This window comes from Drosophila innubila, chromosome X (genome assembly GCF_004354385.1).
Source record: "Drosophila innubila isolate TH190305 chromosome X, UK_Dinn_1.0, whole genome shotgun sequence".
Classification (NCBI taxonomy): domain Eukaryota; kingdom Metazoa; phylum Arthropoda; class Insecta; order Diptera; family Drosophilidae; genus Drosophila; species Drosophila innubila.
The window spans coordinates 4749068-4766362 of record NC_047626.1 but is presented as its reverse complement, the minus strand read 5'-3'; the positions used below and the strand labels follow the sequence as shown (position 1 = coordinate 4766362).

At 33.0% G+C, this 17295-nt stretch overlaps 2 protein-coding genes across 2 annotated transcripts; one reads left to right on the top strand and one right to left on the bottom strand.

The window, feature by feature from the left end:
- Positions 1–486: 486 nt before the first annotated feature.
- LOC117781714 (coiled-coil domain-containing protein 25) lies at positions 487–1296 on the bottom strand. The gene has a single exon (XM_034618525.1). It carries the CDS (start codon positions 1207–1209, stop codon positions 580–582), a length of 630 nt encoding a protein of 209 aa, XP_034474416.1. The 5' UTR covers positions 1210–1296; the 3' UTR covers positions 487–579.
- A 4104-nt stretch (positions 1297–5400) lies between these two features.
- LOC117781705 (facilitated trehalose transporter Tret1-2 homolog) lies at positions 5401–10287 on the top strand. The gene is made up of 3 exons (XM_034618513.1): positions 5401–6042; positions 7470–7973; positions 9325–10287. Exons 1-3 carry the CDS (start codon positions 5703–5705, stop codon positions 10155–10157), a joined length of 1677 nt encoding a protein of 558 aa, XP_034474404.1. The 5' UTR covers positions 5401–5702; the 3' UTR covers positions 10158–10287.
- Positions 10288–17295: the final 7008 nt, after the last annotated feature.

Sequence of the window (17295 nt, the reverse complement as noted above, 5' to 3'; positions counted from 1 at the left end):
CCCCCACAAATCCATCTTTTATCATTTTTTGGTCCGCTGATGACAATAGAAAACAGAACTAAACAATACAAAATTAAGTCGTTGGGGTTTGTTGTGTTGGAAAAAAGGACGGAACTTAATTGGCAAGATACGTTTGCGAAATTTAATATTTTTAGGTCAGCAAAGGGTCAACAATTAATCGACTTGCTCTTATTAAAGTAAATAAACATAACATGTAGAGCAAATATAAATACAACTGTATGCCGTTCCACATGTAATTAAACTGTTTAGCATATCTAGAACTTACCAACAAATGAAGTTTGTATTCAATTTCAAAAGCTGCGCGCATCTGCTGAAAACAGCACAAAGCGTTGCCAGACATTATGCGTTCACAAATGTTAACAGAACTGCTCCACACTCAAAAAAAAAGGAGTCACTCCACAGCTGTTAAATTATAAGCTTTTTTTTTGCACAACACGACTAATTTTTAGCAAATGTGAAAACAAGTTTGTTTACATGCTTTAATTTAAAAAAAAAAGAAGTTGTTTATAGATATGATTATATTAAGTAGCTAGTAATAAATTGCAAGGAATGCAATTACTACATAAAGTCATCAGATTCGTTGCCGGCATCGTAGTTGGTGCGCATGTTCTCCGATTTCTGCAGCGACGCATAACTGCGCAGCTCCGCCTCCAATTCGCGCTGTTTTGCCGCCTCCTTTTCCTTCTCGCGATTCTCGCGTTGCAAACGTTTCTGATCCTGACGATCGGCCGCATCGCGTGTCTCACGCATGCCACGAAAATCGGGATGCTCCTCCTCCGTTTTGGTCTTATTCAAACGATTGATAATCTCATTGATGCGCTTCTCCAGGCGTATTTTGCGCACTGCCTTCTCATCATGATAGGCCACCTGGCCGGGTTCCATGTCCGGTGTCTTCTTCAGATTCTCCCACATGGTGTAGACCACTTCCAAATTGTTGACCTTATTTCCCTGTATGCTGTTCGCCTTGCAGAGCTGTGCGGCATCCACCAGCACATCGGTGGGTATATCATCGATAGTTTGTCCTTTGCGTAGGCGCAAATAAACGTGAGCCGATGACAAATTGTGCACATGGAACCAAACATCTTCCGGCCAGCCCCAGCGGATTAGCTCCTCGTTCTCGTGCTTGTCGCGGCCCATGTACAGCATTGCCGTCGGCTGCACCACAGTGCTTTTAAAATAGAAAACCATACTGTTTGGCACAATTAACAATAGCTCTTAATTAAATGTTATTTTATTTTGACAACTAGTTTTACTCAAATTAACAGCTGACACTTTAGCAGTGGCATGTTAAGTAGCTTATGCTAAAGCTGTCAGCTGCAGCCGACTTCAAGCTCATCATTGACGTGAAGCTTGCTGCGCTCACCAACTGTTAACTTACATTACAGAGCTGTTAGCCTTACGACATGTAAACAATTAATAACGACTTTTTGAACTGATATTATTTTAACTAGTTCTTAGCTGGCATTGCAAGCAATTACTGTGCTATATGCTTACAAGCAATTATGGTTAATTTTACAGAGCACAGTCATGTTTTTAACTTATATACACAAATATTTCTATACGATGTATACAGTTTATTTTAGACGCCAGACTTTTCTACAGACGTATATTCAAAATTATTTAAGCAGCTGTGTCTGTGTGCTGGCGATTCTTATGTAAATATAAATGCATTTACGTTTTATTGCGAGTGTATAGTTGTGTTTGTCAATTAATATGTGTGCCAAGTTAACAAGCAAATGTCTCAGTCTCAGTGTCTTGACAATTGCAAAAATGATTGAGTTTAAATTGATCGTTTACATTTCACAATTGTTGAAATAACATCGAAATAATTAGAAAGGTGAACAAATAAATACATATATAATAAATGACAAGGCAATGAACTGTTTTTTAAACCCGTTTTGTCAAATCACATGTGGTTCTCGTAATGAACCCCAAATTTAAATGACAAATCAGTTTTCTGTTACTCTGTCTGCTGTTTGTCTCTGTGTATTGTTTTTGTAAAATAAATTGCTACAAATTAGTTAAGAAATAAATCAAATTTCCGATGACGTTATTATTATCTGATACTTTGGCCCAGACACTCGACATGAGTGCTTATCGTGCTACAATATGTTTTGTTGCTCAATTAATTTCGTATTTGTTGCGCTATAATAATTTAAAAATGTGCTAACAAAAAATGAGAAGAACTGAATTTAAGCTATTTTTATATTATATATGTATTTTTATATTTCGATAATATGCCTGTACCAATTGAGTTCTTTCAACCGCTAATTATTTAAATTAAGCTCGAATTAACAGCACACGTTAAACATACGAGCAACACGAATTAAATAAATAAACATTTCACATGAAAGTCCCGTGAATTTGTTTACATCGCTGCGTGGGCAACACCTGATAACCAAGTACGTCTGTCTGTCTGTCTGTCCGTCCGTCTGTCCGTCTGTCAATACGTCAGACTAGTCGTTGGGTGGCATTTTCAAATGAAATTCCAACTGATATCGTTGACCGTTCAACTAATTTATGCTACTCTTCCGCAGTGAAGCAGAGCATGCGAGGGAGCGAAAGAGAGAGCGTGTGTTCAGTAAGAGAGTGGGGGAGAGAGAGAGAGAGAGAGCTCACACGATTCTGCTCGCTGATAAGCCACAATGAGAATTCTTGGCCTTTTGGCTTTTCGCCAATTGCAAATAGTTTAATGCAAAATGCAAAGAAAATACTCTAAAATAGCTGGGAAAAAAATAAAAGTTATACCAACAAATAAAAATGTTACACTAAAGTGGTTCAAACAAACTTCTGCTTATATATAGTTTATACAACTCAGTTCATTTTTTATTTTTGAACATGGATTAATTTTTGAAATCACACCACTTGGCTTGGATATTTGAAATTAGTTTTAATTTTTGACTTTTACAAATAAATATTTATTCTAAGCACCATAATAGAAATCTAAAAAAATATTACATCGCAGGTTTTATTTTTAAAGTTAAGTTTGTTTTAAAGTTTTCGAACCATAGAACGGGATTTATGTTATTGAACGTAATTTTTGTTTGAGCATTGGCTCAATTAAATATAAAAAAAATGTTAAATGACTTTATTTATCTTTGATTTTTTAATCATTTTAATTTTTTCGTACGAAAAATCACAAGTTTTGAAGAAAAAAGTTAACTGAATTTTATGATTTAAATAAGAATTATTATGTAATGCTTTTAATCGAAGTCTGACTTCTAGTTTCTGGCTAAAATCGTATATAGAAATAAGTATATCAATTTATAGCAATATTATTTAAATATCTTACCAAGTTAGAAATCTGTTAGCATTCTAATATTATATTCAAACATATACGGCTAAGCTTGCCTATAGTAAACTTCTACACAACGAAGAACATATTATTATAAATTGATTCCAAGTACAAGTCAAGCAATTATTCTATTTATAATAAAATTTAACTATAAGAAAGATTGTTCTATAAATTGCGAATTAAGTATAGGAAAGATCGTCTGTATAGTCTGTGTAGCATATTGACTGACAAAATGATAATACCCCAGTTGCAGAGCATTAACAGGCACAGAAAGAGACAAGTTCGTTGTCAATGTCGTTCGTTCGTTGACGCAATCAGAAGGTTGGGGAGTGTTATGCAGAAGAAAGACGTGGATAGAGGACAGAAGAAGAGAATGGAAAGGGGAATTGGGAACTGGGAACTGGGAATGCAGCTGATGGTCGCGTGGCAACGCAATCAACAAATAAGTAGGTGCAACTTCCGAGCAAATAGAAAATAGAAAACAATTCAATACACGCAGCGTATACGTAATACATTTATCAAGCATACGCCGCATTGAACGCGAAATCAATTGTTGTACAATTTATTAAATGAATTGCAACAAATAAAGGAATTAAAAATTCAAGAAAAATCTGCTGCTGTTGCTGGTAGCAACTGTTGCTGCTGCTGCTGTTGCTGTTGCTGCTGGGAATGACAACAACTGTTTCAGTTGCCGTGCAAACGTTGCGACAAACGGACGCGTAATTTGCCGCGTTCAGAGAACTCAACTGACGCCAATACTAACAATTATTATTATAATAATAATAATAATAATAACAATAACTGTAATTAACATATGTAGAACAGAGCAAATTGTAATTGAAAATCGATTTCAAATGTGTGTGTTTGTGTTTATGTCTCAGTTTGCTATGTGTATTCCTTCTTGTGTTTGGGTTGAGGTTGAAGAGGCTCGTCAGTGGCTGTTTAATCGATAGTCGAGTCAATTGCACGCCTCGAACAAATGTACAACAGAAAACAACAACAACCAGCAAGAAATGTTATCTTTAACATGCCGAAGACTTGCTGCACTAGAACAGAAAATAACTTGAAAAACATTCATTCTTGTTTCATGTTGTAAAAAAATATTGGTAACAAAATTAGTTATTCACATACAAATTCAGTAGATAATTTATTATGAAATTTATATTATACATTATAATTACAATTACAAAAAGTACAATTAAATATAGCATACACAACTTGTCAGTTTGGTTAAGATAACTTAAGAAACAAAAGGATTTTTATATTAAAAGTAAATTTTAAAAGTATAACTTTCATGATAGATATATATATAGCTAGCGATATAATTGCTGGACTATTTTCAAAGTTTATCAACATATAAAGCTTATAAAATGAGAGATTAATTGAGATATCTAAAAAAAAAAAAACAATATTTTTTATACAAAATAATATGATATAATACCCTGAGCCTACACTGCAAAAAAGACCATCTTTTAAAATCAAGAACAAACAAAAAATAGTTATAAATAAAAAAAAATTTTTGATTTTAATTTAAAGAACATTTATTCTTGAAATTAGAACTTGGTCTTATTCGAAATGTGCTTAAAACCAAGATGTGTTCTCTTAATTTAAGAAATTTTTGTGCTCGACGCATTGTTTAGACTAAAAATCTTAGTTCTGAGACCAAAATCTTGATTTAAGAACATTTTTTTTATCAGTGTACCGCTTTAAATAAATATACTGCTCTATATTAACATATCTTTAAAATTAAAAGAATAATCTAAAAAGAATAGCACAAGTTTGAATAAATCGACTTAGTGAGTCGTCCTGATCTAGAAAACATATATAGTACTTTATAGGGTCTGCCTTCCTTAAGGCGTTACGAGTTTCGTGATGAAATTATAATACTTTCTGAGAGGGTATAATAGACCTTTGCTAACTGATAACTTCAAAAGCTTAAAGACCCCGAAAGACCCCTAAAAACGTAGAGTCATCGTCATCATAAGGTTCTCAAAGTTACCCACTTTTTTTCTCTCTCACACACTCTCTCTCCGCTGCTTATCGGTCTATAGTCTCTGGGGAGTTACGTTCTAGTTTCTGTCAGAAATTCACAATTTAGCGAAGTTAGCCAGTGTCATGGAGAGGCGAATAATGCTGGTTATGAAATTGATACCGAACACCGAGCCATATGATTGAAATGTGCGGAAGTTTCCACTTGTCGTTTCAATTAGACAAGTGTATCTGAGGGCCCTACAAAGCCGTCAACAGCACGCAACATTGCCACAGTCGTGCCACAGCCAACGGCAACGTCAAATCGTTGCCAATTTTGTTAAGAGTTAGCCAAACAAAAAAAAAAAAAAAAAACATTTAATTGAATTGAATTCACAGTTAAGCCTTGTTGGAGAACATGACGCTGGAACAGGAGCAATTGATGCCGCCGCCATTGGCTTTTCAGCCTGGTATGGCCATCATTTGCAAGGACATGGATAAGACACAGCTGGAGAGCAACAACAACAACAACAACAACAGCAAACAGAACAAACATAAATCACATAAACACAAAGAGGACAGTCTACCGCTAGGTGAACGCCATTTGGCGGTACTGCGCCAGGAGCTGATGGTACTGCTAGGCAACAGTGGTGTCCTGGGATCCGGCATGGTCGTCAGCATGCCATCGGTGACCCTCAATCTATTGACAGATCCCACGCAACGCTTCTGGATGAACAAGGATGAGGCTAGCTGGTTTGGTGAGTAACAATATAGTGTAGTAGTTCATAAAGTAGTGCACTTGAAGTGTAACCAGTAAACTCAAGCACCTTCTGCTCTTCCCATTCAATTGAATTTAAGCTAAGCAGTGTGTTCCGTGAGTAAATATCAGGTATTCTTCCACTTATCAGTTGAAAGACTGCCTCCTTTTGCATTCTAAGTGTAAGGTCGCTTGGAGCTACTACACTAAAACGGCTGTAGCCTCCTTCTGCAATCTAAGTGTAAGGTCGCTCAGAACTACTACAATAAAACGGCTGTAATAGCCTGTTACTCTGCCTAAATCTACGACCTTCTTTTGACCTGAATGATATAAAAATTTAGAAAACCGATAAAGGTAGTGCAAGAGCCGTTTCAAAGACTGCATGATAAAAAGCACACTTAGTTTTTAAAAATGAGGATTGCCGTTTCTGTCTTTAAAATAAAGTCTCAATGTGTTAGCTTGATACTACTTCTACAGAAGAAATAAGAAAGGAAATCAAAGGAAAACGAAGGAAGAAACTCCTCTAAAAGACGGCCTCCAAGTAAATCAAAATGGATTATTCTTTAGAAAACTAATAAGAGTAGTGCAAAATAAGTGCTCCCTTTTAGAAACAATTTGCAGGTCATTATAGAAAGTACTGTTCATATTTCTTCGACCAAAAATATCAACCTTCAAAGTCAAGAGGATTGTTATTTTCTATCCATGGGAAAAGTTCTCATTATTTCCGCTTGATATCGTTTCTATAGTAGTAAGAAACTTTTCTATAGAAGACTGCAAACTTTTCTAAATAAATGACCTTCTTGTAAGATGAATAGCTATCAAACAGCTGATATACTTGAGGCAATTGATAAGAGTCTTGCACAAAAGGTAGTGCTCTTGTCTGCCTCTGAATGTTAACGGTGACATATAGATTAGGCCAAAGAGTTTGTGTCATTGATAACAACTGACAACTGATAGAACAAAGTAAGAGCTCTGCTACTTGAGAACTCTAACAATAAATAAGTAATACCTTTCTGTACATAAACAAGGAAAACAAGTTGGGATAGTCTTTTGTGGATTACTTTTACAATAGAACTTTCAACTTTTTAATGATCTTTCTTTCATTTTTAACAAAGAACTCTAACAATAAATAAATAAAAATTTCCTATATGTAAGCAAGGAAAATAAGTTGGGATAGTCTTTTGTGGATTACTTTTACAATAGAACTTCCAACTTTTTAATGATCTTTCTGTCATTTTTAACAAAGTTTTTGAATACATTTGGTAATGGATCATAGCTGTTAATAAATTGTGGTAAAACAACGCTAGATCTCTGATACTCTACCTAAAAAGCATTACAAATTTCCTCCACTAAAGTTTAGCATACTTTAGTTTACTTTATCGTCAGTTCTTTCCTATTATTAATGATCTTTCTCGTTTTATTCCCCAGCTTCATTCCAGAACATGGCCTGTCCGATAGGTGGACTGTTGGTTAGCTTCTTCCTGGATCGCATTGGACGCAGATACACAATATTATTGACAAATCTGATAGGTCTAATTGGCTGGCTGCTGCTGGCGACAAGTTTTCTGCACGAGAATCGAGATTATATATATGCCCAGATGCTGGTGGGACGTGCCTTTGGTGGCATGATGATTGGCATGTTTGTCTCCCCCGTTGGCGTCTATTCCGCGGAGATAAGCTTACCCCGGATACGGGGAAGACTGATATTGGGCACCTCCATAGGCTTGGCCTCCGGCATTCTTCTCATGTATGTGCTGGGCTACTTTATACGGCACAATTTTGTGCTTATAGCGAGCATTAGCTGTGCCTATCAACTGGCGGCCACGTTGATGGTGTTGCCCATGCCAGAGTCACCCAGTTGGTTGCTCCAAAAGGGACAGAACGAGCGGGCGCGAAGATCCCTGCGCTACTTCCGTGGACTGCGACGAAAAGGTAAGAGCATCCCACTTCTATACCCATTAATCATAGAGTTTAAGGGTATATTGTACTCGTTGCACTGAAACTTAAGGTTAAAAAGGAACCAGCTCCGAGACTATAAAGTTATTATCATCACCAACAATCGAGTTTCTTCGTCCGTCTCTATGAACACCTCGACCTCAGAGACCATAAGAGCTAGAACAACCAAATTTGGCACAAACACAAAAAAATATTTATTTTTTTTATTATTTTTTTAACTTTTTATTAGTTTTACTCTTTAAAGTAGTGCTGTAAAAATGAATTCTAGCATCGATGATTGTGTAAGAAATTTTAAAGCACTTCCATTCAATGCTTTTCTTGGACATAAATCCAAATATTATATATTGATGATCTTAAAAAAAAAATTTCCTTGCTATTCCGTATTTTTCCTATTTTTGCCTGTTGTATTATTTTTAACGAGTCTTAAAAACGAAGCAAATATTTTAGTGGATTCTAGAAATTGCATATAAATAATATTCATAAAAGAGCCCAAGATTTAAATATCACATTCTTTGCACTTGGATTCCACATTTAAAAAATTGTAAGAAGAATCGTTGAATCTAAATCGTATTACTTAACGATTCGATGAACTTATTTAAAATTAACTTTTAATGATTATTAAGCCCACGAATATCACAGTGCATTCAAAAATCTACCAACCAAATAATCTTACAGATAAAATGTTCTTTTTGTTGTATAACATTCATTTTTATTATTATATGTTATGGTACTTAATCACATAATAAATTGAATAGATATACAAGTGTGTTCCAGAAATCTCTAGAGATTTTGAAGAGAAATGCTTTTGAAAACAACCGATAGAAATTTTGGTTGGTTGGTTCCTGAAATGCTAAAGATTTAAAATTTTCAACCATATTTTTTTGGTATTTTTATTCAATTTAAAGATATTTTAATTCAATTTAATAAATATTAAATTTTGTCAAATCTCTCAAGAATTTTTTAGACATTTGAAAGCAATGGTTTCTTGTTTTCAGGAACATCAACAATTGATTTAGCGCAGTTAGAAATTTGTAGAACACATCTGATAATAATATTTATGGAGGTTCAATTTTTTTTTGTTTAACTAATGCGCCCAAAATTAGGCAGTAATTTTTAAATCGTAGGAGTTTAACATTTATGAATATAAAAATATTTTTTTTTTTCCATTTAATAATATTAGTTATGGTATAAAAAGCTAAATCTTAAGAAGCAATAAAATTTTCAGCAAGTACTTGCAGCTAATTAGTACGTAATTAATAATATCTAATTTAAGTAACTGGTATTTTAATATTTATTTTAAACTAATTGCTGTCTTGACGTTGCCTAGGTGACGACATTGTGCCGGAGTTTGAGGAGGAGTTGACGCAGATGAAGATGACGGCGGACAACAGTCGCGATACGGCGGCCAGTGAGTCCATTGGCCAGGCCATCAGACGTCCCGAGGTGTACAAGCCGCTGCTGATGATGATTGGCTTCTTTGGCTTCCAGCAGGCGTGTGGCGTTGTGGTCATCATTGTGTATGCGGTGCAGATTGCTCAGACAGCTGGTGTCACCATCGATCCGGTGCTCGTTGCCGTCATGCTGGGCGTGGCACGCATCATTACCACCTTCTTTATGAGCAGCATTTTCGAGAAATGGGGCAGAAGACCGTCGGGGATTTTCTCAGCCACCGGCATGGGATTCTGTATGCTGCTTCTGGCCGCTGGTGGTTGGTTTCCCGCCACAGTGGGCACCTTGTCCTGGCTGCCAGTTGTGTGCATTGTGTCGCATATTGTCTTCTCCACAATGGGCATGCTGACGCTGCCGTTCATCATGATTTCGGAGGTGTTTCCGCAGAGTGTGCGCGGCAGTGCATCTGGAATTTCTGTATTCTTTGGCATGATCTTGGCCTTTGTCATGCTCAAGATCTATCCCAATATGGAGGCCTGGCTGGGAGTGGCCAATCTGTTTGCCTTCTATGCCATTGTCTCGTTTCTGGCCGCCGTCTTCATCTACAGCTTTGTGCCGGAGACACGAGGACGCACTCTGGTCGAGATCGAGGAACATTGGCGCATGGGCAGACGGGGCAGAAGAGAGGCTCGAGCTTCGGCTTCGGCTTCGGCTGCAGTTCCCACTCATTTAAAGGATGTCGAGCTGCATGAGATGTTCCTCAAGAAGTAATCGTAGCGAGCAGCTTTTGAGAGAATGCTATCTGTGATGTCTTAAGTACTTACCATATTTAGCCCTGCCCAAATGGCAAATAATCCAATAAACAAATCTTTAATAAATAACTAAATAAATTCAAAAAGTATTCGAATTTTACTTTAAATTGCTGGGTATCATTAAAAAAGAGTTAGCAAGTTAGAAAAAGCGACTTTAATCATTTTAGAATAATTAAAAATTTTAATATTATTATAGCTGACTTATATAAAGTTAAAAACCTTTCATTAAACTAAAAAAAAATAGTTGTTTTCAACATATTAGAAAGTTTAATTGTATTTCTTTATTTCGGAACTTGCAAATTCTTAACTTTTTGACCTATTAATTGAGAACTTCGTCTATATCAAAGTGTCTTCTCTATTTTAGGCAAGTTTAGATAGTCAACGCATTTTTTAGACAAATATTCTGAATTTTTTGGTAAAAAAAAATATTAAATTTTATAAACTTTCATATCAAAAATGCATAGATAGTTTAGAATGGTGGTACATATAACTATAAACTTGCAATTCATCAATGAAAAGACCTAATTCTAAATGCCAGTGTTAAAGAAAAAAGTATTAATTAAAATTTTTTAGTCACTTAACATCGATTAAGCAAATAAATCAATTGTTTGTTAGCGAAAAACAGAGACTACCTCAACTTGCTTGTAACATATATTATTTATTATCTTATTTATCTTATTTATTTTTATATTTTATTATATTTTATATTTATTTTATCTATTACACTGGAAATTGTTTTTAAGTTGAAGAGTGCTTGAAATGAGTTTCTGTCCATACCAAGAAAAAAATATTAGCATATATTATAGAAATATATTAGATTAGATGCTGAGAAATTACTAAAGCTTAGCCAAGACATTTTTAAAGTGTCATAAAGAAAATGAAGAATTTCTAAATCAAACCATGTTTAAAATGTTTGTAGTGTACTTAGAGAAAAAAAAGGATTTAGTGACTTTCTATCAGAAATATTCATCATTACAGAGAAAACTGAAGTCTAGCTAGGCTTAAGTTTAGATTAACAGAGTTTTAAAGCAAGAAAATTTAAATAAAAGGACCCGAAGGTATATTCTCTAAAGTTTTCTAAATCTTTTCCCCTAACTGGGTTAAGTTCAAATAAAGACGGGCTTAGAATAAAAATAATAGAGCCCAAAAATTAATTCTGAAAAGTTTAAAAAAGTTTAGCTTATAACAATTCTCACTTGAACGTTATAAGAATAATAATGGTAAAGAAAATCAGTCTTGAATGTCATTTAAAGTGCATTGGGGCTAGCCAATGATCATTCGCCATTATAGTTTCCTGAGTCAGCTGATTTGACTGAATCATCATCAACCCACTTGCAACACGAATGCATGAACTGCGCATCAGTGAATAATGATAAGGAGAAAAATAATGCAATCAGTCTCTCTCTCGCTCTCTTTATAAAGATAGAGATAGAGATAGAGTTGTAGAGTGAATGACTGGCAATATTCATCATACAGATCAGACAGCTTGACTTGAGCATATGTAGTTGGATTCCACTGATAAATGCTGAAAATGCCATATATATATCATTTACCATATACGGCAAGTAGACCGCATTTAACCGCATTACAAATCAGACATTCAATCATTCTTTTTCCTCTCTTACAAGTATAAATCGCAAATTGAGTTGGTTTCACATGTTACCCATATCAGTAGCAATATCAATATCAGACCAGGCCATTCATTTGTCAGCTACATAAGCACTCAATATGAGATTAGCCACAGCAGCAACTTTCACAGCGAAGTGGAAATACGCCGTGAAAAGGCAGAATATGACTGAAAATGGTATAGCTACCTGAAATAGGAAAATACCAATTTAAAAGTTTCACAACTTTATCAAAACTCAACCGATTTTCAAGCGAAATGTCATTTTGATCATGGTTTGTCCTCTTAATTCATTCTGCATTCAAATTTTGTGCATTTAGAAAATTTTAAATTTTTCGACCATCATCGCTAAGATTCGATTTCGATGCTAAGGGTCCCCCCTTTGAAATTTTGAAAATTAAAATTTTTAAATCTCAAGTTTTCACTTTTAATCAACTCCTTATATCGTAATTAGTATAAAACAAGACTTTAAACTCGATTCTGAAAGCTTTCATTTTTTTGTAAAATATCATGCGAAATTGGTCAAAACTTTTGACTTGTAAAGTTGTCAGATCCAAAGTCTCAACTACTTCAAACTGTCATAACTTGATCAAAACTGAACCGATCATTAAGCGGAATGTCATTCTAATCATGATTTACCCTCTAAATTCATTGTGCAATTTAATTTACATAATTTTATTACAAAATGTTCTCCCTTGATCTTGGTTTCGATTTTAATACAAAGCTTCTGTTATTTAACATTCCCTTAACAGAGTCTCAAAGAAGATAAATTGGCAAGATGGGGGAAGTCCCTTAGGAGAATCTGAGCGAAGTTGTTTAATTATCTCGTTAGGTAATAAAATAGATAAGCACTTGTAGCTATAGTAATTAAACAATTTAGTTACGAGTACTCTTATAAAATTAACCCCTAGCTAGAATGTTTGTTTTTTGTTTTTTTGTTTCACACACACGGGAGTAACAATTGGAAACATGTAATAAACAGTTAACAACTTTAATAATAGCAATTCCAATAACAAGAACAACCACAAACAGTGCAAATTGAATTTGATTGGAAAACGTGCAACGTTTATCAGCTAATCAATTGACTATCAGGCGAAATGTTAAATGTGGGAAATAATATCACTTTGTTGGCATGAAAGCGGGAGAATGTCACTCGAGCGCTTTGTTTACCACTCGAATAGTCTATAACTACATAGATATAGCCAAACATATGCATTTGTATACAATTGTAGAGGGATTAGATTGGAGACTCTGACAAAATGCAGAGTGTATTGCACTTACCCTGGCAAATACAACTACGTAATGGCCACTTGAATGGTAATGTAATTGTTAATAATCAAAGTACATTCCACAACGCAACGAAACAATAAATTGTTAGATTTATTTCACTTTCAAAGATTTCACTGCAAAATTACGAGCGCAACATCATTAACATTCGTTACATAGCAATCATCAATTGCTAGGCTGTAAATAACATAATAGGCGTTGCCACCTGGGCAACGATCCCCAACTGCAAACGCCGCGCAATTTAAATTCAATAAAGTTGGCAACACTGCTGAAAATAGCATAAGAGTCCTTTTAAATATTTTCGTTTATTTGTTCTTATCTTGGTTTAATGTGACGTCTTAGTACAACAATTAGCTGCTATTAATATATATTTTTATATATATAGATACACATATATGCATGCACAAATGTATATATATATATATTTGTATAAACGAATTAAAATTCAAGTTGTTCATTTTTCACTTTTATATATGTAATGTATATACGTTATGTAAACTACCAACATTACAAATTGTCGTGGAGTATGTGTATGTGTGTGTGTAGATTAGTTTATCGTTTAATTTAATGCATTTTAATTCGGATTTCATTCAAAAAAAAAAGTACGTCGCGCGTTTATTTTGAATTGTTTATTTACTTAACATTGTCTTTGTATACGTCTGTTATATAGTTACATATATAATTTATGGTTTTTTTCTATTGATTTGCTTTTTTAATTTAAATTTGTTCATTGAATACATTTTCTTAAATTGTTGTTGTGTTTTCTTTTTTTAATTTACGTTATTTCTTTGTTCCTTTATTTAATGTATTTATGTATGTAGTATATTGCTTATGAAGTTGTCAATCTTTTATCTAGGCATATCTTTTTTGCATTCGTTATGAGATTTTTTTGTTTGTTTGTTTTTTTTTTTTTTTGTTCTTTCTGTCGTTAATTAATCATTTGTTTTCTTGTTGTTGTTCTTGTTTTATTTGGTGTATTCATTATTTAAAAATCTCTCAAAGGGCAGTTCACGTTCCGCATTCAAACTCTCAGACATCAGTTTGACGGGTTTTGTTTTTGTTTTCTTTTGTTTCGTTAATATTTTATGTATCGTATGCAGTACCGTTACAATTTCTAAGCCAAAAAAAAAAGATCATCATTTAGTATGTATATATAGTTTCATTATACGTATGTACTCTATATGTATATATATATAAGTTAATGTATATGCAGTTTATATAAAATTTCGGTCTAAACTCGAGTCGTATATATAGTATATATATTTAGATTTGTATATATAAGATGAACGCATGGTATATGCCTATGTAAGTTCTGGAGAAGAAGAAATGAGCTCGAAAGTATTTTCTCGAAATTACGAATTTAAGTAGATGCATATATAAACCGATTGGAAAGATTTAGCGCCTTGCTCTTGACCGATTATCGACCGACTATCGTTTATCGCTTATCGATTAACTCTAAATTTGCTCAACTATTTAATTATTGTTTTCTGTTTATATTCATTCAATTTGCTATGCATTTTGACAAAAAAAAATAATGTTAATATATGGTTTACCTGGTTTCGATTATGCGTAAGAAACTATTTTCACTAATCAGTTTTGAGGTTCGATTCGTTAAATTATTTTGTTTTACTTTTTTTTCTTATTGTGTTGTTTTTTCCTCTCAGTTTTTCATCCTTTTTTTTCAATATATAAAAAAATTGTTGGTTGTTTTTTTTTAGTTTTGTTTTTTGTTCTTATGCTAAACACAAAAAAAATTGTATGCGTCGTCGATTTGTAATGCATTATAAAAAGATTCAGTTATCGCTAAACATTTATCGATATATTTATTTAAAAAAATTATGTGTATATAATATATATATATATATATATTTGAAGTATATATTTCTTGAACAACATTTCAAATGTATGTAAGTAGTTTTCGTGAGGTTCCCTTTAAATATTATTACTATAATATTGTTAATTATTTTTGTTTTTATTTTGTTTTCTTTTTTTGCTAATTGCGCTTCTTCTGTTGCTTCTCGTTTTTGCACAAAAAAAAATGTGTGAAAAAAAGTATACAACAAAATTAGCTTGGCTGCTTATGTTTAATAACAAAAAGTTCTTCTTCTTTGTTTCTAGTTAAAATATTAAAAAAAAATCAATATCATTATGTATGTATATGTATTCGCACTACAAAAAAATATATAGGGCTTTACACATGCTCAAAAAAAGTTGATTTTTAAAAAAATACCAAAAAAAAATTATCTTATTTCATTCTTTATAAAAGAAATTAATTATTTTTACTTTTATTTTTGGTTTTTTTTATATTTTTTTTTTTTTGGTTTTTTTTAATATTTTTTTTCGTGATTTTCTTAACTTGAACAATTGATGAGACCCTTTAAGCTATGTTTATCGATTATTGGACAAGAAAAAAATTTGCATTCGCTTAACTAGAACTATTTACGAGACGAGACCTCTAAGTGCTATGGATTAATCCGATATTTCGTTACAAGCTAAGGCTACGACTGGTTGAGTAATCATTTTTTGTAATCTGACTGTCGAAAACTGTGACTGTGACAGTGACTGTGACTGCGATTCACTAGCAAATGTCAATGACATTAACATATAAATGTGTGCTGTTTTTGTATATGCATATATTTATATGGGGCTGACATCGGAGTGATGCGAGAAGCGTTGAGAGAAGTTTTGGAAGTCAAGTTTTGCTTCTCGCTCTTGTTTTGTTTGACGTTTTACTTCTCTCTTAGTTCGTTTTGCTATTGTTTTTACTTCTCTTTATTCTTTTCGCTTTATTTTCTACTTTACTTCTCACTTTCTAGCACTAGTTTCTAAATATGCTGCTCAGTTTCCGTTTTAGTGTACTGCTTCTTTCTTTTTTATCGTATGTAGTGCTTCTCTGTTTTTTACTGGCTTCTCTCTAAAATTTTCTTTCGACTTTTTTTTATATTTCTTATGCTTTGCACTTCTCTTTACATTCTAGTCTATAGTTTCTCTCATCAACTGTTCATTTTTAATTTATTTCACTTCTCTTTTTATCTAACCTACTTCTCTACTCACTTCTCTCATTACTTCTCGCACTCCACTTTTTGATGTCAGCTCTTTCAGCTCAACTGTTATATTTGTATATTTATGAATATTATTTTTATTATTAGAAAAAAATTGATTTACTTTTGTATATTCTGATTTTTTTTTTTTTTTTTTTTGCTATTTGTATTTCGTATTTGTTTTGTCTTTAGAATGTTTCGTACTCAGCACAACCAAGCTGTAAGTAGCCAAAAAAAAAATTTTTTTATATGCTATTTAACAATAATTTCTTCATTTTTTTTATTTTTTTTGTTGATTTTTTTTCTCATTTTTTTCTTAGTTCTTAAATGCTATTTGTAGCCCTAACTGGGCATGGATTCATCTTGCTTTTTATATTTAGCAATTCGTTGTTGCAACTGACGTTACTTGCAAACAAATTTGGCTCTTTCCACCCTTGCAGATTATAATCTATACTCTTGAGCCTTGACCAGGCTAATGACTTGTGTTTATAGCCAGTTCCATAATTCCAACTGCAAGGGCATTAAAACTTCGAAAAGCCGAAGTTTAAGAAACTAAAAAACTATTCTCTTAATGCAAAATAAGAAAAACCAATCAAAATTAAAGTTGTTTTGGAAAGTTGTTTATTTATATTATGTAGGTTTCGATTCAAAATTTGTATATTCTTCGATCAAATTGTTAAATCATTATTAAAAATAAAATAAAATTTTGATATATGTGTGAGAGTTTGTATGTGTGTGTGTGAGTGTGTGTGTGTTTGTTTACAAAATAAAAGATGTACACATTTTGTTGTTTGTTTATTCGTAATGCACAAACTAAAAGACCAAAGTCAAAATCAAAAATAGAATAAATTAAAAAAATAAAAATTTCTTTATCAAGGATATAGAAGAAGAAGATCATAATCAACGCATTTCTGTGCGAACTGTTCTCATATCAAGCTGAACATTGATTTTTGTAATTTCAATAATTTCATTCACATAATTAATTGTGGGCGTGGCATTGTTCACATTCATTGGCTTAAAATCAAAACAAAAAAACAAAACTCAAAAAAAAAATTACAATCAAAAAATTACAAGCAATACAAATTGTAGATTTCTCTTTTTGTTTAAACGCAACCACGCCCACATTTTTAGTTGATTTTTGGACT